This window comes from Hippopotamus amphibius, chromosome 3 (assembly GCF_030028045.1).
Source record: "Hippopotamus amphibius kiboko isolate mHipAmp2 chromosome 3, mHipAmp2.hap2, whole genome shotgun sequence".
Taxonomy (NCBI): Eukaryota; Metazoa; Chordata; class Mammalia; order Artiodactyla; family Hippopotamidae; genus Hippopotamus; species Hippopotamus amphibius.
Window position 1 is genome coordinate 26,323,822 of NC_080188.1, and position 27,163 is coordinate 26,350,984.

Sequence of the window (27,163 nt, forward strand, 5' to 3'; positions counted from 1 at the left end):
TCTTCACGACACTAGGCATCTTTATTTACAGACTGAAGTACTGGTTCCTGTGAAAGCAGATAGCAATGAGTATTAGACTCGTGGTCATTTTCTGTTCACAGCATCACAGGTCTTCCAGGGGACGAGGTACGTGGAGAGTCACTGCCACAACCTGCTGTGATTACAGAAACCATTCTTTGAATTGTTTTTCTCATTAACCTGCAAAGAGAAAGCCCTTTCGCACCTTTGTAAAACTCCCAGCTTAGGCAGAAACTCATGCATATATGGCCTTTGCCAGAGACGATCTAAAATGCCCCGGAGACGGGCAATGACTATTTGCCTGCTGGAAGGTTACATTCAGGGTTGAGGATTATCGCAGGAAGGAGCCAGAGCGTCCTCTCCCAGGTTTACATCTGCGCTGTTCTTTTCATCTGTTTCTTATTCCCCAGCAAATATCTTTAATTACCTATCCTGAACCAGCAAATCAGGAAAAGGGCATCACATCCGGGCGTAATCTCTGTGACCTTTAGGAACTGGCACGTCCCTCATGGGTAAGGGAGTCGAATCTCTTATTGTATTTAGTGTTCGCATACTCTCCTGGGAAGGCAAGCTCCCCCTACTCCCATCCGTGCAAGCCTCCTAATAGCATGCTTTCCACCTCCGGGCTTGCGCGCGGGGCTGCGGCAGGGCCCGGTTTGGGGACGGGCTTCCACCAGGGGGCGCTGGAAGGGAGCGAGAGGGAGAAGCACCGTTTCTCAGAGGAGCTCCCAGGCCCCTCCGTCCAGCAGATGAACCGTGGCTGAAGAGCTGTTGGGCCACGGCCCCCGACCGGGACGCAAAGCTAGTGGTTTTCCCTCTGTTTCTAAGGTTTTCAGGTCTATATCTGTGTAACCTCACGTTCCTCCCCTGGCATTTCCGATGGCAGAGTTTCGTTTTGAATCAGTGCTTCAAGTGAAATTCATTCCTCTGAGTTTGCTTATAATAACTGGCAGATGGCTGGTGATTTTTATTTGAAAATATGAAAAACTGGCTGCCTTGAGCCAAAGACTACACTAGTGGCCCGACCCACACAATCCAGGTTGTGGTTTTAGGATGACGAATTCTAGTGCAGCTGCACTCACAGCTGAAGGGCTGGGGGAATGGAAAAGTCTGGAAACCCTGGGGCTTTGGAAAAATGGTTCTGGGCAATTGGAGCTGATCCTCCAAGTCTGCTACAAGAAGCGCCGTGTTTTTTTTTTCCAGAAATTTACAGAATGGCCAAACCTCCTCATGACTGTAATAAATTCCCACCACTAGATCTATTTCTTGAGGGACTTCTAAAGACAGCTGCATTTTAATGGACTTAATCTGTATCATCTGGGAAGGTATGACATGTAGCTAGCTTTTTTTTTTTTAAACCTGGATTTCTACCTCTGAGCAGGCACCAGAAAAGACTTTCTGTCCACCAAACCAAGAATCCACACCAATGAGGGAAAGAAAGAAAAGAAAACAGAGAGGGAGAGCAGGAGAGAGGGAAGGACAGGGGGAAGAAAGAGACAGAGAAATACACTGAGTTTTTCACAGAAACATTTATTCAATTTAAAAAGTTACCCTTGATACAAACATATGGTAACCAAAGGGGAAAGGTGGGGGGGGGGTAAATTAGGAGTTTGAGATTAACATATACACACCACTATATACAAAATAATCAACAAGGACCTACTGTATAGCACAGGGAACTCTACTCAATATTCTGTAATAACCTATAGGGGAAAAGAATCTGAAAAAGAATGGATATATGTATAACTGAATCACTTTGTTGTATACCTGAAACACAACATTGTAAATCAACTATACTCCAATATAAAATAAAAATTAAATTAAAGAAATTTTAAAGATATCTTTTATGCTCTTTACATATTTGAAGCATTAAATTATGCTTGTTTTGCGTGTGTGCCTCCTTTGGTATTAAAAGGACACTCCTTTCAACAGAATCACTGAAAGAACATTGTGTTTCCTTTTGATAGTAAAATGTCCGTTCTTCTAAGAAACAATAGTCACTAGAGATGTTCGTGTTCTTGAATGTATTGACAAAATAAGTTAGCAACCCTGTATTAGATCCCAGACTAGTTTTTGGACATTACCCTGTCTGTGAAACCTTCACCTAAGGGGAATAACTCCAGTAGGGATGTGTTGGTTTCTAACAGAAAGCGGGCAGGTAGCTCAGTGGATAATCTGGGTGGAGGAGAACGGTGCTGGCCTGGCCGGGCCCGAGGGGGTGCTATGTGTCTGGATGCCTGGGGAGCTGCACGGGGTGCTGGGCACCAGGGGCACAAAGATGCTGAAGGGAGAGGCAGGGTCTCCCTGAAGACTCATGGCTCCTCTGTTCACAGCTTCAGCCGGCAAAGCCCCCGGGGAACCAAACATTCCAGCACCAGAAGCCCTTGTTTGCTCCACGCAGGAATTGTATTCCTTTCCAGTCCTGAGCTGGTGTGAGGCGGACTTTGCAGGCATCTTGCCCACAATTCCTCCATCCCCGGGTCTCAAAGCAGTGTTTCCTAGGGGACTGTGGCCTGTGAGCTCCAAGTTCACGAGCAGCTCACAGACATCACACCCAAGACATCTGGCCAGCTTGGGACTGAATGCTTGGCCACCAGATTTGCTGGCAGCCAGCGCTGGGCAGAACCCCTCCTCCCCCGAGGGCAGGAAGGGGACCGACGCCAGCCAGGGGGCTTCCCTGTGCAGCAGAAGCAGCTGCAGTTCACACACACAAGAAGCCATGGAAACCTCACAGACGCAGTTGCAGGCAGTGGCTGCTGTTAACATTATTGCTACAGGTTTCAGGCAGTTGCAGGGAGATAGAAGTGAAATGACTTAGAAACAAAAGAAAAGACACATAGTGTCCATGTTAACACTGAACCTATTTTTGAGAAAGGGGACCAACTCCAGCTTGAGGCAAAGTGGCAGTAAAAGTGGCCAAGTCCTTTTTCAGTCCACGGCTCTTCTAACTTTTGCCACTGAATTGGGTATCATTGTGGGAAACAAATTAGCTCCAAACCTAGAGGCAGAAACTGTCTATCCTCTCACAGTTTCTGTGGGTCTGGAGTGCAGGCACAGCTTAGCTGGGTGCCTCTGAATCAAGTTGAGAAGTTCATGAAGCTCATGAACTTGTAGTACAGGGCGCTGGGCTGAGCTGGAGAATCTACTTTCAAGTTCACTCACATGGCTGTCGCTGGCCTTGGTGGCACGGTTCCCGGTGACGGGGATTCTCCATAAGAGGATGCTCAGGCGTGACGGCGGGTTATCCAAGACACAGGGAGCCCAAGAGCACTAAGCAGCCACAGTCTGTTACAACCTGATCTCCCAGTAACACTGCATCCACCCCTGTTACCACACTCCATTCATACTCAAGGAGAGGGATCGTGCAAAGGTGTGAACAGCAGGAGGGGGACATCACGGGGGCCACCTTAGAGATGCCTATGCGGCCACCCTCGTTATCTTTGTATTAATTGTAAAAGAAATAACAGAAGATATTAACTTAAAGGGGTTGGTATGGGACTCAAACACCACAAGGAATAAGACAGGGCTTTGAAAACAGAGACCCACGAAAAGCAGTGTGATCAAGGGGTCCTTCCCTCACCCCCCAGATCCAATTATGAGTCTAGAAAACTGCATTTTAACAGTATCCTAAGGCACACTTCAGGCACAATAAGACTTAAGAACCACTCGATTATTATTTTTCCTTCTACTTTATACATGGGGAGGAAAAGACAGAGAAATTAGGTCATGAAGAGATGGAAGGGAGGGAGGTGGTCAGATTTTCGAACCTCCAGCCCTTCTCCCTGGTCCCCGTTCCATAAATGATTCTCCTGGGCTGGGTCTGCCGTCAGAGCAGCTGTTAGTTGGGAGAAACGACCAACTGTGTTTCACAAACTGACCCTCACAGGAGCAGTGCCCTGGTACCTCCCCCAGGTTTGCCCACCAGTCAGTTAAGATCAATATCTCACCTTTCACCACGATCTCCTCCTGCCCTACAGCAGTCTATGAGGCCAGACTTGTCTGACAGCCCTTAAAACAACCAATATATTTCCCAAATGACTCTGGCCCAGCAAACACCTATAAACGTTTTTTTTTTTTTTAGTAGTAGTAACACACCCTGGGGCACCTCTTAGCTTTCTCCTGTCAACAGTAAACACTCATTGTATTACCCAGAAAGTGGAGCCACATCTAAACACAACTCGTGGAAGAAATAAATGCGTGATTCTTACCATTGAATCAAATTATCAGAAACTGGAAAGGACAGTGATAGTTCATCAAACCCATGCCCTCCCAGGCCAGACAGAACGATCCTCAAAATATCCCCACTAATAGGTAGTCTTTTATTCAATCTAATCCGTGTCTCAACCCTCACCATTTATTTTATGTATAACTGAATCCTTCCTCTTATCATTTACAGCCTTTACTTTAGTTCTGATCTCAGGATTAATGAAGAACAGATGCCTGCATGGCTTTTAATAAAAAGGTTCTTATTAAGTCACTGCTCATCTTTGTCCTGCTGTTGGGGGGGGGGGGGGGCGGGGAGTAGGGACATGGGTTACTGCTTTTTAGTTCTTTCTGCTTTGCTCTGCTTGGCCTGTACTTCTGATAACAGGCACCCCATCTTTATGTGTGGACCCAGACTGTAAGTTACAATTCAGGTATGTACAAGTGGAATAGCCTGGTTTATTTCTTACATATCCTACCAACGTGTTGGGTCCTATGAGGTAATTTGGTTTAAACATATGATATTTAAAAATTGCAATACATTTTTCCTAATGCCACTGAAAAACTGGAAATGCAAAAACTGTTGTCAGCTGGCCTTGACTGCTTTATTCTGATATGACTGAGCTTCGTTGAGGCTTGTTTCCACAGCCATCCAGAATTAAAATCAGTATTTTTCTTCCCAATTTTTAATTATTTGCATGATAAGGCTGAGTCTTTGAGGTAAATTAATAAGCATTTCCAAAACTTGTACATGGGACTGAATAGTCTTCCAAAGCAACTCCAAAATTAAGTTCATGAAGAACCTGTCATTTTAATCTATCGTTTGTCTAACAGTATCTTGTTGGGAGGTCGGCAAAAAGAGAGCCCCATTGTACAGATGGGGACCTGATATAAAGAAGTTACCAAAGGTGACCCACTAAGGCTGCAGCAAATCCTGAACTAGAACTTGAACTAGAACTTGGTCTCCTAGATTTCTGCCCTCAGTTCTTTACAGTAAATTTTCTAAATACAAATACTTTTCAAACTGATTACATTTCTATACATTAAGGACACTTTTGTTTTTGTGTGTGTGTTCTTAATGCAGAACGTTTTCTAAAATTATATCACCACTATGGTTATTTAAATAACAAACAAAACCCTGTCACAACACCTGGGGAAATTATCTTCCAAACTTTACAATTTCTGGAGTTCAAGATTAAGGAGTACCATGCCCAGAACAAGCCCTGACGATAAAGGACAAAGCCATCTTACTTACAGGTGGAAAGAATCATGGCTGCACTTGTGCGGGGAGCATACGAAAGAGCCTTCAGGTCTTCAGCGATGCTCCTGTCACAAAAACACATCTTTTAACTGAAATCATAGCTCACCCAAGACGTTTCTCACGGGCAAAGTTAACCCCACCTATTTTCCTGTTCTAAAAACCTCAGAGGAGTGTGTGAATGACAACGTGATGGCCTATATAAGAGAAAGCTCAACAATCTACACCCAGATCTCTGACGGCAGCTGCTATTAGTCCTTCATTCCCGACTGTGTGGGTGACTCCAGCAAACATCACTTTCAAGACATCACGAGATTTTGGTAAAGGGACCTTAAAAAGAGCTTGAATTCAATTTGCTCTCTCTGGACAGAGAAGGAAATGGAGGCACAGATGGGATGAGGGACACCGTTAGTGGTAGAAAGGATTAGATTGTAAGTTTTGAAGTACCACGTCTAGAATATTCTGTCCTCCCACTCAGTACTACCACTTTAGGCACCATAGGAGGAAAGTTTATTTTGTGGGGGAGGAGGGAAAACGAATCCATCCCCAGGTGACTGGGGCGTGGCCGAGAAATACAAAAACAACAACATCAACAATAAAAATGCACTTAGGAGTTTCACTTCATCCCACTGAAAAATAACCAAAAAGTAACTAAAACTAAAGGGAACGCGTGTACTGAAGACACAGCAGATTCACATGGCCCTTCCTATTTCCTGCTTCATAGATTAAGATCTCTTCATGCATTCTGGGTGGATTCTTCTATTTTTACTTCTTTTGCTGTAACTGTGGTTGTATATAAAAACTTTTTTTTTAAAGTTCTAGTGAAATATTTAAAGATTTTTGAAGAAAATGTTCCCAAATGTTACCAAATCTTGTTTTCCCATCAAAAGTATAGGTAACAGTTAGGGCAAGGGCTGTACTCTCTCCTCTCTCTTCAAAGCTGCCTAGCACTTTAAATGCAGCTCCTCAAGTTCCAAAGGGAAGTATGGGATGGGGCTGGGTGGGGCAGGAGGAGTCAAGGTGGGAGAGGAAGGAAGGAGAAACGTATGACAAGGATGGTAAGGTACAGCTCGGGTCTGGCCACCCCCTTGAATGAGCTACAATTCAGTTAACAGGTGTGTATGTTTTTGTGATGGGGGTACAGTTAAACAGGAAGATGAGGGGGAAGGTGGCAAACAGACTGTGACATTAGGATACATATTTTGTTTTTTTCTCTTATAAGGGGGACAGGGAAGGACAGAAGACAGCCTTCAGGGGATGAACTGACCGGAATGGAAAGATAATTCTCCACGGTCACATAAAGGTGCTGCTCAGAGGAGCCAACCACAGCTTGTGTTCCTTAAAAGGTCTTGATTTTCCATAAACACAGCATGTATGATAATTTTTTTAACCATTTAAGCACTTTGTGCATTAAGTGGTTCTAGTACCACTGCTACAGTATTCAATCCAGTGCCATCAACAAAAGAGGGTAGGTGGGTCATTCACCTTGACTCTGCCCGCTCTTGCCTCTAGATCCTCGGTGTACACAAAGGGAAATAAGACGTCACACGTAGAGAGCATGCTGTCTGGGTCCCAACAACCTGGCATGTGATGGAAGAAGCCCCTCCCTTGTTAATGAGACTTCTGAAGATGGTAGAGGAAGTAGGCTTTGAGTATGTAGCTTAAAAAAATCAAATGTAGAGGCCTCCACTCATTCTTGGAAGCAAAAGCCATAATAAATCCTCTGGGAACCTGCTGTACACAGGTTTCTTTGGGCCCCACATAAATGGATAAGACTTTTTAGTGCCTCAAACACAAACCACAGAGATGTCTCTTCGATGTCCCAAGGTCTACAGGGAGTCCTGGAGGAAACAGGCAGCCAGGGAATAGTACTTGTGCTATTCCCAGGCCATGGGCACATCTTCTGACCTGTTACGTGCTTGGGGAGCCAGGGGGTAAACTCCAACATTGCCCTCCTGTGAGCTGTTTCCTTGGCAACACTGTGGTTTAGCCTCCTCAGCTATTGCGGAGAAATGTTGTGTAGGATGTTGTTGACCAAGACAACTCGTCACCGGGCATTAAGTAGCTTCTTCACATAAGAATTACTTACGTGAAGCATGGGGGAGACCCCAGCCCCCAGAGCAGATGAACTCCTGAAGAAAGGCCCTGTGTCTTCCTGGGCTTTCTATGCCCACGAAACCAACAATACTGTGTGGGGCAATACACAGCCGTGCTTTCATGATGGAGATGGTGTTTCTCTTCCCTGGGCTCATGAGTAAATGTGGCTTTAACTCAGATGGTGTCTCGGTCAGAAATTAGAAGGGTCAAAAACCCACTCAAATAAACTCAATTGCAGGGTCTACTGTGAAGTTGTAAAAGACAACCTCTCTGATGCAGAAACCCAAGTTCAACCTGGCCTTCTGGGAGGCAGCCCAGGACACCATGCCCTCCATTTTTCCTGGCTGCTTCCTGGATTCTGCCAGAACTTGGCTTGCTCCTGGGTCTCATGTGCAGTGGGGGCAGCCTTCGTGGTGAATGCCATCTGATCCTTCTGCTCTAGAAGGATCCCCTCCACTTACAGCATTTATGTCCAGGGACAGATTTTTAAGACATAGAAACTGATCGATTGCCCCCAGTTCGATTTTCCATCCAACTCCAATGAGCTGTGGATACGGTGAGCAGACCCATTTAGCCCAAACACAGCCCCTGCTGCGGGCTTGACAGGCACCCCAAACATGGCTACCCAAGTGAGGAGGGGGCATTAGTGATAGAAGCGTCCAGATGTTTTTCTCTTCGGTAGGGAATATTTGATCCTCAGGGGAAAAGGAATTGACAGCTGTAAGGTAAAATGCCTAGTCCTAAGAGGGCTGGCCCATATATTATGTTTAATTAGAATTAAACATTTCAATTAAAAGACAACTCATGAAATCAACTATACTCCGATAAAAATTTAAAAAAGAAAGACGACTTATGTTTCTTATAAATATATAACTTTATATATTATATATACTTACAATATGTACAGCATACAAATATATTTTCATGTAATACTAGTGGCAGCCTTGAAAACAGATGCTTCGAAACAAAAGATGGGGACTTACCCACAGCAGCGTTCTGATCCTTCGGGAACCCACACTCCAGACAATGCCCCAGCCCAGACTTCTGGAGAAGCCACTGGGAAGAGTGGGGTGGCTGGAATGTGGCTCAGACACCCTTCCCCTCCCAAGTACCCTGGCCTTCCGCTGGCACTGGCTAACAGGACCACGTGCACGCCTCAAATGGGCAGAGCCTGGGGCCTGGGCACAGTGCCTGGCACAGAGCGGGCACTCCAGTACTTGTGGAATGAATAAAAGAGGCTGCTTTTAACCACCATGTCTAAGGCAGCACTTCCATAATCCAGAAGATTCGGTCACAGAGCTACGGCTGGTCTAGAAGCAAATGCTCTCGGTGTTTCTATTTTATGAGTAAAACAATCTACACGTCCAAGTGCTAAATAAATTAAAAGTTTGCCACAAAGTGCCATTTCCTCCTTGTGCATTGGCATCTGGAAGCCATCACAACATCCGGTCACAGCACCACTCATCTTCCAAAAGCTTCTGCACATTCAACTAGTTCGTCTATCGTGCGCAGCAAATCTTCAAAGGAAGGCCTTCCCTCTGGTTTCTACAATTCAAAATCAAAGAGAAGCTGTGGGTTCCAGAATCCATCCGCAAAATGATTTTTCCCTGCTCAAACTCAGATAGCATTGCATACCAGAATAAGGGACTCCTTGCTTCGGGCCTGGAACACACACGCATCTCCAAACAGGTCTAAGCGATCCTGCATGTGCTGCTGCTACACTAACCTTTCTGCCACACGGCTTTTGCATCCCATTCAAGAACCTAACAGAGCTCCTCACTGCCTGCAAAATCAAGTCCTACTAACGTGCAGTGTCCTCTATAACCTGCCCCTCCCCTATGCCCTTGCCACCCAATTTTATTTCCCACAAGAACCATCGCATGGGCCCTGTGCTCAATCAGAACAATCGCTATCCTTGTATACCCACACCAAGTTCATTACCATCACCCTACCTTTGCTCACACTGTCCCCACTCCCCCTAGGACCACTTCTTGGCCAGAAGGCCTCTGCCCATCCCCATCAACACTCTTGGGAGGCATTAGAGCAAGTGACCAGGGCATGGGCTTTGGAGTCGGACAGGACTCTGCATCTCTGTAGCTAAGTGGCCTTGGACAAGCAACGACTCGGTATCCTTGTCCACAGAGTGGTCACAGTAAAAGTATCCACACTTTGAAGGGTTATTTTGAGAACTAAATTGAAAACACTTAGCTCGGTGCCCAGCACCTAACACCTGTGGGCTAATGTTACTCTTATCTTTCAAAAGTCATTCTGGTGTCTAATCTCTTCTATGAGGTGACATTTCAACATGTGGTGAAGGAAAACTACCAAAGACTATGACTAAAGAGACCTGAGCAAGTTGAGGCTGGGAGGAAAGAACCCCCTCTGGTGAAAGAGCAATACTTCGACAACACAAGAGGTCCACTGAAAGAATAGCTACTTCTCTGGGCTTATTCCCAGAGTCCCCAGCTCAGGCAACTGTGGCAGGAGCCCCACTTGGGAAGGGAGAGGCAGCCTGAATTTACTATCTTAATTATTAGTGTTTTCCACTTTTCACATCTTCTTCCCATTATTCAGACTGAGTTGAGAAGACTGGCTTCCTACTTAAGACTTTGAAGTCATATAAAACATGCACTCATTCACCAGGCTATGAACACATTTTCAATCTACCAAACCCAGATCCCTGAATGCTTTAGAGACTGAAGGAGAAAAAAAGCACCCAAAAAATGTTATACCTCCTGCCAACATCTCAGCATAACCTCGTATACGTAGTGGGATGCCAACTTCGGCTGATAGAGTCGGTGGCCTCGAGTAACCATGGTTACCACTTCATAGTTGGTGTTCTTCTCAAAGGGCATTCTGCCTTCAGTGAATATTTCCCACATTAAGACACCTGGAAGAGGAGAAGGATTGCCAGACGATGCACCCACTTCCTCTTCAGGGCAGAGCTGAGGGGAAACGGGGCAGGAGTCTTACCAAATGACCAGACATCTGATTTGCTGCTAAAGCGGCTGTAATTAAACACCTCAGGCGGACACCACTTCACAGGAAATTTAGCACCAGAAGAACTCGTGTACTGATCATCCAGGACATACCTAGAGTAAGATACTGAGTTACGATCTGTATTTTGCACATGTTCTTTAATTTTTTTTCCCCCTTAAAATAAAAAACACAGTTGACTGAAGTCCAACAAGCATCCGGTGGAAGCTGAATGTTTGCCTCTGCGGCCACGCCTCTGCAGGCGCCGTCTTCCTCTGCGGGCCTGAGATGGAGGAAGGGACACGTTCTTTCTGCCCTTTCACTTTTCTGTTTTTCTTTTTTTAAGGCAGTGGAGGCAGCATACTATAAAAGGGTTTGCAAACTTTTTTTTTTTAATAAACAATTTTGTTCTTTAAACAAAATTTTACCCAAAAGCCCCACGTGTAAAACATCTAAAGCAGAGCTGTTCTAAAGGAAGTGGTGCAAAGCGCTTGGAACATATGTGCTTTTGCCCCCATGAGTCCACAGAGCACAACTTAAAACTACAGCAGATAAAAAGAGCAAACTGAAAGATGATGTATGCATATGGTGGTGTATACATGTATGTACCATGACCTCCTTCCTCTATACGCACGCACACTCAGAACAATACTAAGTAATTTTTCTATGGGAGCATGCTTACGTCCTTCTGGAAGGACACACACAGACTGATAACACTGGCTCCCCCTGGGAAGGATCTTAATTGGGGTGGTAGATATGGGTTCTTCAGCCCTTTCTGTAATATGTTCAGTACGTATTTACAAGAGGAAGGGGTTCATGTATTGTAGGGATATACCAAGTTCATTTCTACAAGCTCCATGGGAAAATATGCAAATAATTGTAGAAAATTCCTTTGCTGTATAGACAAAGATGGTGACTGTGCCACTATGGGTGTCTGTCAGTCAGGGGAGTCTGAACTGAGTGTAGAATGCGTGTTTTAGAGCGGCTGATGCAAAAGCGCAGGTTTTTTGAAAGCCAAACATATGAAAATCAAACATGATATTGGAGGCCTGCCTGTGAGACACAGAATATCTTCACAGAACACAAGCAAAGAGCACTGGGTCATTCCTGCCCTGAGAGCCAGCCGTTCCGGTCCCATTTCTGACAGTCATGGCTTTCTAACCTCCCTCTGCTCGAGTTCCCTTGGGAGTGAGACCTGGCCCTTGCCTGCCTTTATAACGACCCCTCCCGCTGGCCATGGGCTGACCACCCTGACTCCCTTTTGATTCTTGAGCAGGCCAAGCGCATCCCAAATTCCCAGCTTTCGAACTCGCTGTTCTGCCACCTGGAATATTTTATCCTCAGACTTCCACCTAATTGACTACTTCCTGCCTTTGGGGTCTCTTCCGATATCCTGGTCTCAAAGAGGCCTTCCAGGTCACCAGACCTGAAGTCACCACCATCACCCACCCCACCAACCCCAAGCGATCGCTGTCACAGAGGTGGGCAAACTTTTCCTGTAAAAGGCCAGATAATGGCTATTTTAGATTTTGCACGCCTTTGTAGAGTGGAAGCAGCCAGACAAAACATCTGCGAATGAGTGAATCTATGTCCTAATAACACTTTACTTATGAACACTGACATTTGACTTTAAGGTAATTTTCACATCATAAGGTTTTTAAAGTTTTTTCCCAACCATTAAACAATGTGAACACCATGGTTGGCTCACGAGCTGTACAAACATACGCGCTGGGTCAGATGTGGCCCAGAGGTTGAGGCTTGCGGACCCCTGCTCTGTCACCTCACTCCATGGCTTGCCCCTCTTAGCGGTTCTCAGGTCTTACGTCTCTCTCTCCTGAATTTAAGCTGCACGTGGGCAGGGACTCAAACGTCTTACCTTCTGCTAGGGATAATTGAACTAGAGATTGAGGTAGTTCCACAGAGAACAACTTAAAACTCTAGCAAATACAAAGAGTAAATTGCAAAATGATGTAGCAGGCACCTAATTTTTTATGGCTGGATGTACAGATGAATGAATGGGCGGAAGGAAGGAGGGAAAGGACAAATGAAATACTTTCTAAAGGTTTTTTCTAACACCCTATTAAAGTTGCAAAAATTAAGAGAATAAAAACATTACAGATTTGGGTATTCTGAAAACTTTATCCCAAACACATCTTTATCAAAACAAAAGATTCTATAAATTTAATCCATACCAGGGAGAAAAGAAAGCAGTGTATTTAACAGGCTATGCTACCACCTAGTGGAGAGAATGATTAACAATAATTAACATAATGTATACTGTGTTAATTTCAATATATTTATTTTATCTCAGGCCGGCTAACAGGATTTCCTTTTTGCTTTATCAGTGCAGATTATTTCCATGCTTATAAATTCTATAAGCTAATGTGAATATCAACTAAAGTCACATAATGAAAGACTAAGCAATCATAATTTCTCAACAGTTTACCTGAGAAAAAGCTAAAGCTAACAGTAAAAAGACAAATTCAGCAAAGAAATCTTTCAAAATACAGATAATCTAATTTATTTTCTGACCTTGTATCAAAAACACTATGAAGCAGAAAAATCAGTCTGTACAAAAATGATGGGTACTACTAATGATTTGCTAATGGCACAAAAGATACTTCAAAACAGCTCTTAAACAGGCTTCAGAGAAAGAAGTTGACACAAACTGCAAAGAAAGAGTCAAGTACTTTCAAGGGAAAGGCCACAGTCATATTAATTGAATCCAAAGTTTATAGAAAATGTTCACATATACTCAGACTTACCTAGCCATTCCAAAATCAGATACTTTCACAATTCCTGCCTCATTTACTAGACAATTTCTGGCAGCCTGGAAAACAACATTATAATGGTATATGAGTTACAAAGTTCCACAATAAAAGTAGAAAAATATAAGTTCTGTTTATATTAAATTTAGTGTAACCCAGTCAACATTTGCAGAGGTGTCTCTCATAAATTTTTTTTATCCCTATGGAAATGTCTACAACATATACGTGAAAGAATGGGTAGAAAGGCAGGCCAAAGGTTTCATGTGCAAAAAGGCATTATTACGTAATCTTTGCTAACTGTTATAGCCATACAAGGACTAATAGGAGGGTCAACCAGCTTTCTGCCCACCCATTTCTATTCTTATTAAACTATCTGATTTTCTTACTGATAGTAACAACATCTTAAAGTCCTTAATCCAGGTTCTTACTAGGTGAGCTGTATGACACGCAACCATCAGAGTGATGGGTAAACAATCTTTCACCCAGTGGCTTTGCTCAGCGATTGGTTTTCCCTACCCCAAACAGTCAAAAGAACCACCATGGGTAACAGTCTGCTTTGTCATTTATGACAAATACAATTCTAGATTATTTATATTTTCTTGCCCATTCTTTAAGGTTACAAGCTTCAAGAACATAGTTTGGAACAAGATACAGTATTCTTCAGAAGGAAGACCTGATGACAATCTTTTTAAATGCTGTAACCCATAGACTAAGAATGTATTTTTCTTACTGATGCTTCAGAATTTTATTCCCTGTGTGTGGCAAATTCCACTTATACAAGGTTAGTTCCTGCCGAAAACGTTTTAAGAGTCTCTTTTAAAGTACGAGTTAATGCCCACTCCCTGGAGTATCTCCATGTTTCTATAAGGATACCTTATAATGCCTTTACTTAATGGTCACCAGGATTCTTCACTCAGGAGACAGAAGTATCAAAATCTTCCTTTAAGGGATGACAAAAACCTACCCTCATGATGTCAGTATAATAGGCACAAACATATCAAAAATGCCTTCATCAAGAAGTGGTACATGTAGAGAAGTGTAATCTATCATACCCACATAGACAACAGATTTCCATCCGTTTCAAAAGTACAAAAAAGGGAGAGACAATGAAAGATGGTGGAGGAGTAGGACGTGGAGATCACCTTCCTCCCCACAAATACATCAAAAACACAGCCACCTGGGCAGTGGCTCCTGGAGAACACCTCCCGAATGCCGGCAAGACACCTCAGACCGCCGAAAAAGGCAAGAGAAATTCCACGTAATCGCGTAGCGCAAAGGAAAGAAGCGGGGGAAAAAAAGGAACAAAGACGTCTCAGGAGACCGGCCCCTCTGGGAGGGGGCTGTGAGGTGGGGAAGGCTCCCACACACGGGGGCGCCCCCTCGCTGGCGGCGAAGGCCGGGGGAGCCGCAGAGCCCCCAGAAGAGAGACCAACGGCAGGTGTGCCGAGGGCAGAGCGGCGGGATCCCCGCGCGGAGGAGCCAGGCAGCACTCCCCAGCCAGAGGAGCCCAGCTGCTCACCGCGGGGGAGGTGGGGCTGCGCGCCGAGGCCTGGGCTTCGGAGAGCAGTCCCCAGGGAGAGAGCGGGGGCTGGCTGCATGCCAGCACGGTAGGGAGTTTGGGGGAAAACCTGGCACAGACGGACAGGCAGGGGACTTCTGTTTCAGAGTGTTTGGGAGGAAAATCCCTCTCCGCGAACCCACAGGTGGCGGCGAAGCAGAGGGATGCGCGGCTGCTGGCTCCAACAGCCCGCCGTCTTGCGCCCCCACCAGCCCCGCGCGCCGCGGGGTCCCGCCGAACGCCCACCCACCTGTCCACCTGCTCCGTTCCCCAGCCCCTGCCGACGCGTCGCTGGCCCGGGGGGGCTGCAGGATCGAAAAACCTGCCGACCCCGCACCCCCGCCTGCTCCCCGCACCACTGGGTCCTGCAGAACGCCCACTCCCCTCCCTTCCACCCCACTCCCCCGCCCCCAGCACCGCACCGCCGGCCTGTCCACCCACAGCGGCCAGCGGTCCTGTGTGTAAGGCAAGTTATTGGCCACTCACTCCCGGCAGCAGGGGAAGGCCACCAACATCTCAGGCTCACACCGAACTCTGCTGCTGCAAGCAATCCCGGAGATTTCAGTTAGACTGCCCTCCCTGCCTCCGACCCGAAGTTGCAAGTGAGCCCCAATGACCCTCTTTCTCCCCCTCTTGCCTAGGCGGGGAACTGACTCCTTAGAGCAACCCACACACAAAGTAGGGGACCAAAACTAAAACTGATACCCGAGGCCTGCAGAATCAAAGAAGAGAAAGAGAAACAGCCACCGGAGGAGCAGATTTAATACCCACAATAGGCCTGAAAGAACCTGCATTTGTGGATCACCTGATTAGACGAGTGTTTCTACAACAGAGACTGCAGACATAGGGGACAACTGGGGACTGTGGGGACAATTACACACAAGACTAATACCAGATCACAGTCTGAGCTCTTCACAGTCCCCTCCACAGCAGGGACAGAGCCATACCTAGAAGTACTGGAGGACTTTTTTGGTATGTTTATCTTGTTTCTGGTGTTAGGTATGTGTCAGTTAAACTTTTAATGTATATACATGTATGTAAATTTGCTTGTAATTGGTATGAGTATTTTCTTCTTTCTTTTCTTTGCTCTCTCATTTTCTCTTTTCATTGGTTTCTTTTCCTCTTCTCTTTCTACAAGTGCAAGAGTACACATCTCCTTGTGTGATTTTGACTGATTAGAGGTGCTTTTACCACCAATCTTGGGGACCTGTCTGCCCTCTCCTTTTCTCCCTGTTTTTCTTCCTTTTTTCCTTTGCTCTCCTTCTACCTCCTTTTTTTCTGTGCCATCCCACAGATTTCAGTAAGACTGCCATATCCCTCCCTACCTCCGACCTGCAGTTTCAAGTGAGACCCAAGCATCTTCTTTCACCCCCTCTTGCCTGGGCGGGAAACTGACTCCCGAGAGCAACCCACACGCAAAGTAGGGACCAAAACCAAACCTGATCCCCAAGGTCTGCAGGACCAAAGAAGAGAAAGAGAAACAGCCACAGGAGGAGCAGATTTAATGTCCACAATAGGACTGAAAGAACCTGCATCTGTGGATCATCTGATTAGACGACTGTTTCCACAATGGAGATGGCAGACATAAGGGACAACTGGGGACTGTGGGAACAAATACACATGGGACTAATACCACGTCACAGTCTGAGCTCTCCACAGTCCCCTCCACAGCATGGGCAGAGCCATACCTAGAAATATTAGAGGACTTTTTGGTATGCTTATTTTATTCCTGGTTTTAGGTATTTGTTAGTTAAATATTTACTGTACGTATGTGCATGCGGATTTGCTTGTAATTGGTATGAGTACTCTCTCCTTTCTTTTCTTTGTTCTCCCATTTTCTCTTTTCATTGCTTTCTTATCCTCGTCTCTTTCTACAAGTGCAAGTGTGCACATCTCCTTGTGTAATTTTGACTGATTAGAGTTGCTTTTACCACCAATCTTGGGGACTTGTCTGCCCTTTCCCTTTCTTCCCCTTTTTCTTGCTTTTTTTCTTTGCTCTCCTTCTACCTCCCTTTTCTCCATGCCATGCAGCTTCCAGGGTCTTGGTGCCCCATCCAAGGCCAAATCTGGACCTCTGAGACAGCAGAGAGGAGTCTAGGATATTGGACCACCAGAGAACTCCTGACCCCATGGAATATTAATCAGCAAATGCTCCCCCAGAGTTCTCATTCTCAACAATAAGTTCCAAGCCCAATCAAAGGCCATCAAGTTCCAGCGCTTTGACACCTCAAGCCAAACAGGACAGAGATAAGAGGAATTCCTACTAAGCAGAATAGGGAAAGGAGACAGCAAATCCTATAAATTAGACAAAAGGAGAAAACAAAGAAACACCTTGCAGGCAAAGGAGCAAGATAAAAATCCACAAGACCAAATAAATGAAGAAGAAATTGAAAAATTGCCTGGAAAAGAATTCAGAGTAATGATAGTAAAGATGATCCAAAATCTGGAAAACAAAATAGAGAAAATACAAGAAACAGTTAATAAGGACCTAGAAGAACTAAAGAGCAAACAAACAGTAACATACAACACAATAACTGAAATTAAAAATACTCTAGATGGTATAAACAGCAGAATAAATGAGACAGAAGAATGAGTAAGTGAGTTGGAAGATAGAATGGAGGAAATAACTGCCACAGAGCAGGAAAAAGAAAAAAGAATAAAAAGAACGGAAGACAGTCTCAGAGACCTAGGGGATAATATTAAGCATACCAACATTCGAATCTTAGGTGTACCAGAAGAAGAAGAAAAAAAAGAAAGGGTCTGAGAAATATTTGAGGAGATTATGGTGGAAAACTTCCCCCACGTGGGAAAGGAAATAGTAAACCAACTCCAAGAAGTGCAGAGAGTCCCATAGAGAATAAACCCAAGAAGAAACACACAAAGGCACGTATTAATCAAACTAATGAAAATTAAACACAAAGAAAAATTAAAAGCAGCAAGAGAAAAGCAACAAATAACATGTAAGTGAAAACCCATAAGGATAACAGCTGATCTCTCTGCAGAAACTCTGCAGGCCAGAAGAGAGTAGCAGGGGATAATTAAAGTCTTGAAAGAGAAAAACCTACAGCCAAGAATACACTACCCAGCAAGAATCTCATTCAGATTCAACAGAGAAATCAAAAGCTTTACAGAGAAGCAAAAGTTAAAAGAATTCAGCACCACTAAACCAGCCTTCAAACAACTGCTAAAAGAACTCCTCTAGGCATTAACACAAGACAAGAAAAAAGACATATAAAAACACAGTCAAAACAATTAAGAAAATGGTCATAGGAACATACATGTCAATAATTACATTAAATGCTAATGGATTAAATGCTCCAACCAAAAGACACAGACTGGCTGAACGGATACAAAAACAAGACCCTTATGTATGCTGTCTACGAGAAACCCACTTCAGACCTAGGGACACATACAGACTGAAAGTAAGGAGATGGAAAAAGATATTCCATGCAAATGGAAGTTAAAAGAAAGCTGGAGTAGCAATACTCATATCAGACAAATTAGACCTTAAAGTAAAGACTATTACAAGAGACAAGGAAGGACACTACATAATGATCAAGGGCGCAATCCAAGAAGAAGATATAACAATTGTAAATATCTATGCACCCAATACACGAGCACCTCAATACATAAGGCAAATGCTAACAGCCATAAAATGGGAAATCAATAGTAACACAATAGTAGTAGGAGACTTTAACATCCCACTTTCACCAATGGACAGACCAACCACACAGAAAATAAATAAAGAAACACAAGCTTTAAATGAGACATTAGAACATCTCGACTTAATTGGTATTCATAGGATATTCCATCCAAAAACTACAGAATACACTTTCTTCTCAAGTGCACACAGAACATTATCCAGGATAGATCACTTCTTGGGTCACAAATCAAGCCTCAGTAAATTCAAGAAAACTGAAATCATATCAAGCATCTTCTCTGACCACAATGCCATGAGACTAGATATCAATTACAGGAAAAAAAAAAAGCTGTAAAAAATACAAACACATGGAGGCTAAGTAATACGCTATTAAACAACCAAGAAGTCACTGCAGAAATCAAAGAGGAAATCAAAAAAACACGTAGAAACAAATGACAATGGAAACCTATGGGACACAGCAAAAGCAGTTCTAAGAGGAAAGTTTATAGCAATACAACCCTACCTCAAGAAACAAGAAAAATTCTGAATAAACAACCTAACCTTACACCTAAAACAATCAGAGAAAGAACTAAAAAACCCCAAAGTGAGTAGAAGAAAGAAATCATAAAGATCAGATCAAAAATAAATGGAAAATAAATGAAAGAAACAATAGCAAAGATAAATAAAATTAAAAGCTGGTTCTTTGGCACTGGGCCAGTGGCGGGAAGGGCAAGCAGGCAGCGGGCTGGAGGGCAGAGCAGGCTGAAGCTCAAGAAGTTTGCGTGGCAGCTCATGAGTGCTGGGTGTGGGCTCTGCTGGAAAAAATTTTTAGGAAAAAAAAAAAAAAAGCTGGTTCTTTGAGAAGATAAATAAAATTGATAAACCATTAGCCAGACTCATCAGGAAAAAAAGGGAGAAGATGCAAATCAACAGAATCAGAAATGAAAAAGGAGAAGTAACAACCAACACTGCAGAAATACAAAAGATCATGAGAGACTACTACAAGCAACTATATGCCAATAAATTGGATAACCGTGAAGAAATGGATAAATTCTTAGAAAAATACAATCTTCCAAGACTGAACCAGGAAGAAATAGAAAATATGAACAGACCAATCACAAGTATGGAAATTGAGACTGTGATTAAAAATCTCCCAACAAACAAAAGCCAAGGGCCAGATGGCTTCACAAGCGAATTCTATCAATCATTTAGAGAGGAGTTAACACCTATCCTTCTCAAACTCTTCCAAAATATAGCAGAAGGAAGAACACTCCCAAACTCATTCTATGAGGCCACCATCACCCTGATACCAAAAACAGACAAAGATGTCACAAAAAAATAAAATTACAGGCCAATATCACTGGATGAATATAAGTGCAAAAATCCTCAACAAAATACTAGCTAACAGAATCCAACAGCATATTAAAAAGATCATACACCATGATTAAGTGGGGTTTATCTCTGAAGTGCAAGGATTCTTCAATATCCGCAAATCAATCAATGTGATACATCATATGAACAAACTGAAGGATAAAAACCATATGATCATTTCAATAGATGCAGAAAAAGCTTTTGACAAAGTTCAACATCAATTTATGATAACAACTCTCCAGAAAGTGGGCAGAGAAGGAAGTTACCTCAACATGATAAAAGCCATATATGACAAACCAACAGCCAACATCATTCTAAATGGTGAAAAACTGAATGCATTCCCTCTAAAGACAGGAACAAGACAAGGGTGCCCACTCTCACCACTATTATGCAACATAGTTTTGGAAGTTTTAGCCACAGCAATCAGAGAAGAAAATGAAATAAAAGGAATCCAAAATGGAAAAGAAGAACTAAAACTGTCACTCTTTGCAGGTGACATGATATTATACATAGAAAACCCTAAAGATTCTACCAGAAAACTGCTAGCACTAATTGATGAATTTAGTAAAGTAGCAGGATACAAAATTAATGCACAGAAATCTCTTGCATTCCTATACACTAACGAAAGAGCAGCAAGAGAAATTAAGGAAACACTCCCATTCACCATTGCAACAAAAAGTATAAAATACCTAGGAATAAACCTGCTTAAGGAGGCAAAAGACCTATACGCAGAAAACTATAAGACACTGATGAGAGAAATCAAAGATGACACCAACAGATGGAGGGACATACCATGTTCCTGGATTGGAAGAATCAACATTGTGAAAATGACTATCCTACCCAAAGTAATTTACAGATAAAACGCAATCCCTATCAAATTACCAACAGCATTTTTCACGGAACTAGAACAAGAAATTTTACGATTTGTATAGAAACACAAAAGACCCTGAATAGCCAAAGCAATCTTGAGAAGGAAAGACGGAGCTGGAGGAATCAGGCTCCCTGACTTCAAACTATACTACAAGGCCACAATGATCAAGACAGTATGGTACTGGTACAAAAACAGAACTATAGATCAATGGAACACAATAGAGAGCCCAGAGATAAATCTACGCACATATGGGCACCTTATCTTTGACAAAGGAAGTAAGAATATACAATGGAAAAAAGACAGCCTCTTCAATAAGTGGTGCTGGGAAAATTGGACAGCAACATGTAAAAGAATGAAATTCGAACACTTCCTAACACCAAACACAAAACTAAACTCAAAATGGATTAAAGACCTACATGTAAGGCCAGACACTATAAAACTCCTAGAGGAAAACACAGGCAGAACACTCTATGACATAAATCAAAGCAGATCCTTTGTGACCCACCTCCTAGAATCATGGAAAGAAAATCAAGAATAAACAAATGGGACCTCATGAAACTTAAAAGCCTTTGCACAGAGAAAGAAACCATAAACAAGACTAGAAGACAACCTTCAGAATGGGAGGAAATATTTGCCAATGAAGCAATGGACAAAGGATTAATCTCCAAAATATACAAGCAGCTCATGCAGCTTAATACCAAAAAAGCAAATAACCCAATCCACAATTGGGTGGAAGACCTAAACACATTTCTCCAAAGAAGACATGCAGATGGCTAACAAACACATGAAAAGATGCTCAACATGACTAATCATTAGAGAAATGCAAGTTAAAGCCACAATGAGGTATCACCTCACACCAATCAGACTGGTCATCATCAAGAAAACTAGAAACAATAAATGCTGGAGAGGGTGTGAAGAAAAGGGAACCCTCCTGCACTGTTGGTGGCAATGTAAGTTGGTAGAGCCACTATGGAGAACAGTTTGGAGGTTCCTTAAAAAACTAAAAGTGGAACTACCATAAGACCCAGCAATCCCACTCCTGGGCATATACCCAGAGAAAACCATAATCCAAAAAGAAACATGTACCATAACATTCACTGCCGCACTGTTTACAATAGCCAGGACGTGGAAGCAACCTAAATGCCCATCAACAGATGAATGGATAAAGAAGATGTGGCACATATATACAATGGAATATTAGCCATAAAAAAGAATGAAATTGAGTTATTTGTAATGAGGTGGATAGACCTAGAGTTGGTCATACAGAGTGAAGTAAGCCAGAAAGAGAAAAACAAATACCATATGCTAACTCACATATATAGAATATAAAAAAAAAAAAAAAAGAAAAATTAAAAAAAAATGGTACTGATGAACCCAGTGACAGGGCAAGAATAAAGATGCAGATGTAGAGAATGGACTTGAGGACATGGGGGTGTGGGGGGCAAAGGGGAAGCTGGGATGAAGTGAGAGAGTAGCTTTGACATATATATACCACCAAGTATAAAATAGCTTGCAGGGGGGCTTCCTAGGTGGCGCAGTGGTTAAGAATCTGCCTGACAATGCAGAGGTCACAGGTTTGATCCCAGCTCCAGGAAGATCCCACATGCCACGGAGCAAGTAAGCCCGTGGGCCAAAAAAAAAAAAAAAAATAGCTTGCAGGAAATTCCTGCATAACATAAGGAGATAAACTCGATGATGGGTGATGACTTAGAGGGCCAGGATAGGGAAGATGGGAGGGAGTCACGGGAGAGTGGGGATATGTGTATAAATACAGCTGATTCATTTTGGTGTACCTCAAATATTGGCACAGCAGTATAAAACAGTTATATTCCAATAAAGAGCTTACAAAAAAAAGTACAAAAAAGAAGAAGGTGCTAAGTTCACAAGTTTCAATATGACAAAGAGATGTTCTTTACCATCACTGAGCATAATAATAACTAATGGTACACATATCACATCTTCTGTTTTGCAAAGTCCTTTACCCCAATCATAAACTGTGATCTTTAAAAATTCTCTGAAAGAAAAGCCCAGGATCAGATGGCTTCACTGGAGAATTCTACCAAACATTTAAAGAAGAATTAACACCAAACCTGAGTTCTCAAACTCTTCCAAAATTTTTTAAAAGGTACACTTCCAATCTCATTTCATAAGGTCAGCGTTACCCTAACACCAAAGCAAGATAGGACACAATAAGAAAATAAAATTACAGGCCAAAACCCCTGATGAACACAGACGCAAAAATCCTCAACAAAATATTAGCAAACAGAATTGAACAGCATGTTAAAAGGATCATATGTCATGATCCAGTGGTATTTATCCCTGAGATACACGGATGGTTCAACCTATGCAAATCAAAAAATGTGATACACCACACTAACAGAAGGTAGGATAAAAATCACATGATCATCTCAATAGATACAGAAAAAGCATTTGACAAAATTCAACATCCTTTCATTTCATGAGAAACTCTCAACAATTTAGGTATAGAAGGAATGCACCTCAACATAATAAAAGTCATATTACAAGCCCACAGCTAGCAACATACTCAATGGTGAAAAGCTAAAAGCTTTTCCTCCAAGATCAGGAACAGAGATTTTGTTTCTATGCACTAACAATGAACTGAGAGAAATTAAGAGAGCAGGTGAATTTCAATAGCATCAAAAACATTAACATACGTAGGAATAAATTTAAGCAAGGAGGTGAGAGACCTATACACTGAAAACTATAAGACACTGATGAAACAAACTGAAGAATACACAAATAAATGGCAAGATATCTCATGCTTACAGAGTGGAAGAATTAATATTGTTAAAATGTCCATGTTACCCAAAATAATCTGCAGATTTAATGCAACCCTATCAAAATTCCACTGCGTTTTTCACAGAAATATTTTAAAAGCCTTAAATTCATATGGCACTACAAAGACCTTGAATAGCTAAACAATCTTGAAAAAGAATAAAGCTGGAGGCATGACACTTCCTGATATTGAACTAGATTACAGAAATATAGCAATCAAAACAGTATGGTATTGGCACAAAAACAGAGACATAGACCAATGGAACAGAACAGGGGGCCCAGAAATAAATCCATGCATAGGACTTCCTAGGTGGCGCAGTGGTTAAGAATCTGCCTGCCAATGCAGGGGACATGGGTTTGAGCCCTGCCCCAGGAAGATACCACATGCCGCGGAGCAACTAAGCCTGTGTACCACAACTACTGAGCCTGTGCTCTAGAGCCCATGAGCCACAACTATTGAGCCCATGTGCCACAGCTACTGAAGCCCACACACCTAGAGCCTCTGCTCTGCACCAAAAGAAGCCACCACAATGAGGAGCTCACACAACATAATGAAGAGTAACCCCCACTTCCCACAACTAGAGAAAGCCCATGTACAAAACAAAGACCCAACGCAGCCAATAAAAAAATAAATCCAATACATAAATAAATAAATTTATAAAAATAAATAAATAAATAAATAAATCCATGCATATATGGTCAACTAATCTTTAACATGGGCACGAAGAACACAGAATGGGGAAAGGATAATCTCTTCAGTAAATGGTGCTGGGAAATTAGAATATCCATATGCAAAATAATGAAACTGGACCCTAACCTTACACCACACACAAAATTAACTTGAAATTGATTAAAGACTTAAATGTGAGACCTGAAACCATACAACTCCTAGAAGAAAACATAGGGGAAAAGCTCTTTGACATGGTCTTGGCACTGATTTTTTGGATCTGACACCAAAGCACAGGCAACAAAAGCAAAAATAAATAACTAGGGCTGCACCAAACTAAAAAGCTTTTTCACAGCAAAGGAAACAATCAACAACATGAAAAGGCAAACTACAGAATGGGAAAAAATATTTGTAAACCATGTATCTCATAAAGGGTTAATTTCTAAAATAGATAAGGAATGCATTCAACTCAATAGGAAAAAAAGAAAACATTTAATTGAAAAATGGGCAGAGGACCAAATACACATTTTATCAAAAAAGACATACAAGGAAATTTCCTGGCAGTCCAGTGATTAGGACTCCGTATTTCCACTGCAGGTGGCATGGGTTCAATCCCTGGTAGCGGAACTAGGATCCCACATGCCACGTGACAAGGTCAAAAAAAGAAAAAGATACGCAAATGGCCAACAGGTACATGAAAAGGGGCTCAACACCACTAATAATCAGGGAAATGCAAATCAAAACCACAATGAGATATCACCTCACACCTGTCAGAAAGACTACCAACAAAAACACAAGATGACAAAAGGTGGCAAGAAAGAAAAGGTGGAGAAAGAGGAACCCTTGTGCACTGTTGGTGGGAATGCAAACTGGTACAGCTACTATGGAAAGCAGTACGGAGGTTCCTCAAGAAATTAAAAATAGAACTACCATATGATCCAGCAACCCCACTGCTGAGTAAGCAGTTGAAGGAAACAAAATCAGTATATTAAAGATATATCAGCACTCCCTATTCATAGCAGCACTACTCACAGTAGCCAAGACATGGAAACAGCCCAGGTGCCCATCAGTGGGTGAGTGAGTAAAGACAGTGTGGTGTGTATACATACCTATAGAATGGAACATTATTCAGCCATAAAAAAAGAAGGAAATCTCATCAGTTGCAACAGTGAAGATGAACCTAGAGGACACTATGTTAAGTAAAATAGACCAGACAGAGAAAGACAAATACTATGTGGTATCTTACATATGGAATCTAAGAGGCTAAAAAAAAATGGAACTCACAGAAAGAGAGAGTACACTGGTGACTGCCAGGGGTTGGGGAGTAGGGGAAATGGAGAGATGTTGGTCAAAGGGTACAAACGTTCAGTTACAAGATAAGTCCTGAAGATCTAAGGTATAGCATGATGACTAGAGTTAATAATAGAGTATTGTATACTTTAACAGGGACTAATGGTTCCACCAATATACTGAAAATAGACACATTTGGGAAGAAGAGGCAGAGAAGAAAGAGAAAGAAAAAAAGAATGGAGGAGAGAGGAAGACAGATTAAGAGAGGAAAAATTAAGAAATATATGCATTACAATAATTTAGAACCAGTAATAGATTACTTTTTCTGGTATTTTCTATAGTTAATGTGGGCTTCCATCTCCTCCCAGTGAAGAAAATGAACCAAAAGATTTTCTGTTATAGTTTCTGCTTCTAGTGTGTGAGATGGAAAAGGGCTTAGGATTTAGTCAAAGGGTGAGTCAACCCTTAACTTCCCCATTTATCACCACATGCAAGTCATTTCACTTCTCTGATGCTAATTTTCTTATCTATAAGACAAGGGTGGTCAGAAAATCTGTTATGATTAGTTATCTCATGGGATTCTTATGAAGATCAAATATAACACAAGGTAACTAACCTGGAAATATTACCTATGTAATTATGTATAATTTAATAAGCAGGTGCCTATATAATTATATACTACATGTATTAGATTTAATAAAGATCTCTCTGTTAAAACCATGGGGCAAGTTAAATTTACCACATTTAAAAGGAATGGTGAAATACTGTTGAGAGCAACACTTGGGTCAATGCTCATTTGCTGACCCAGATTACAAAGGGATTTGGCCAGTGATGGGAATGCAGGTGGTTTGTGATTACCAGGTCTCTGTGGATGAAGCTGTTTCTCTCCAGGTACTCCATCCCTTCACACACATCTTGACACATGCTCAGCAGCACATCTCTACTAAAATGGCCTTGTCTCTGTCGGAGGAAATTCAGAAGGCATCCCCTTTCCATGAACTCGGTAACGATGTAAATGGGTTTCTGCTGGGTGCATACGCCATAAAGCTGTACCAACTTCGGGTGTGTCAGTTTCCTGAGAGGGAAGTCATGCAAACAGAGAATTACTGCAGGGAAAGAAACCACCAAGGGTGTTAGCTGGCGAGTGGCCACTTTTTAATACAAAAAGGGGAACCAGAAAAAAAAAAGAAACTTACATCATCACTTTAGCTTCTTCTATAAAATCTTCCTCACACATGGCGCCTTCCCTAATAGCTTTGATAGCTACTTTGTACTGAGCTCGCCACTTGCCAAGCCTCACTACTCCGAAGAGTCCACTCCCCAACTCCCTCATAAAGGTCAGCTCTGAAGGGTTAATCTCCCATTTTTCTGTGGGACAGAGGGGGAAAGTGATAAAGTTTAATCAGGAGAATACAGCAGGAATCAGTGAGAAACAAAAAAACTATACGGTAAATCTAAAAGTTACAAGGTAATACAACTGCTGGTAAAACACAGAGCAGACTTGCAACCTGCATGTAAGTGACAGAAGGTGGCTTTCCACCCTCTGGGGAGGATGGACCCCTTCTCAGCTGTCACAATAAAAGCAAAGTGAACAGAAGAAGGCAAGAAGATGCTGCACACTAGGCTAATAATAGTGGAGCTTGAAAGTTA

The 27,163-nt window shown here is 42.5% G+C and overlaps 1 protein-coding gene across 5 annotated transcripts in view; it reads right to left on the reverse strand.

The window, feature by feature from the left end:
* Positions 1-8,451: 8,451 nt before the first annotated feature.
* Positions 8,452-27,163, reverse strand: part of TEC (tec protein tyrosine kinase) — a 141,521-nt gene continuing 122,809 nt past the window's right edge. For all 5 annotated transcript variants that reach the window (XM_057728009.1, XM_057728012.1, XM_057728008.1 and 2 more), the window contains 6 exons: positions 26,710-26,881; positions 26,372-26,588; positions 13,318-13,382; positions 10,550-10,668; positions 10,309-10,466; positions 8,452-9,121 (listed from right to left, as the gene is read on the reverse strand). In XM_057728009.1, the coding sequence (XP_057583992.1) occupies positions 9,038-9,121; positions 10,309-10,466; positions 10,550-10,668; positions 13,318-13,382; positions 26,372-26,588; positions 26,710-26,881 (815 nt within the window). In that variant the 3' untranslated portion in view covers positions 8,452-9,037. The remainder of the gene's footprint in view (positions 9,122-10,308; positions 10,467-10,549; positions 10,669-13,317; positions 13,383-26,371; positions 26,589-26,709; positions 26,882-27,163) is intronic.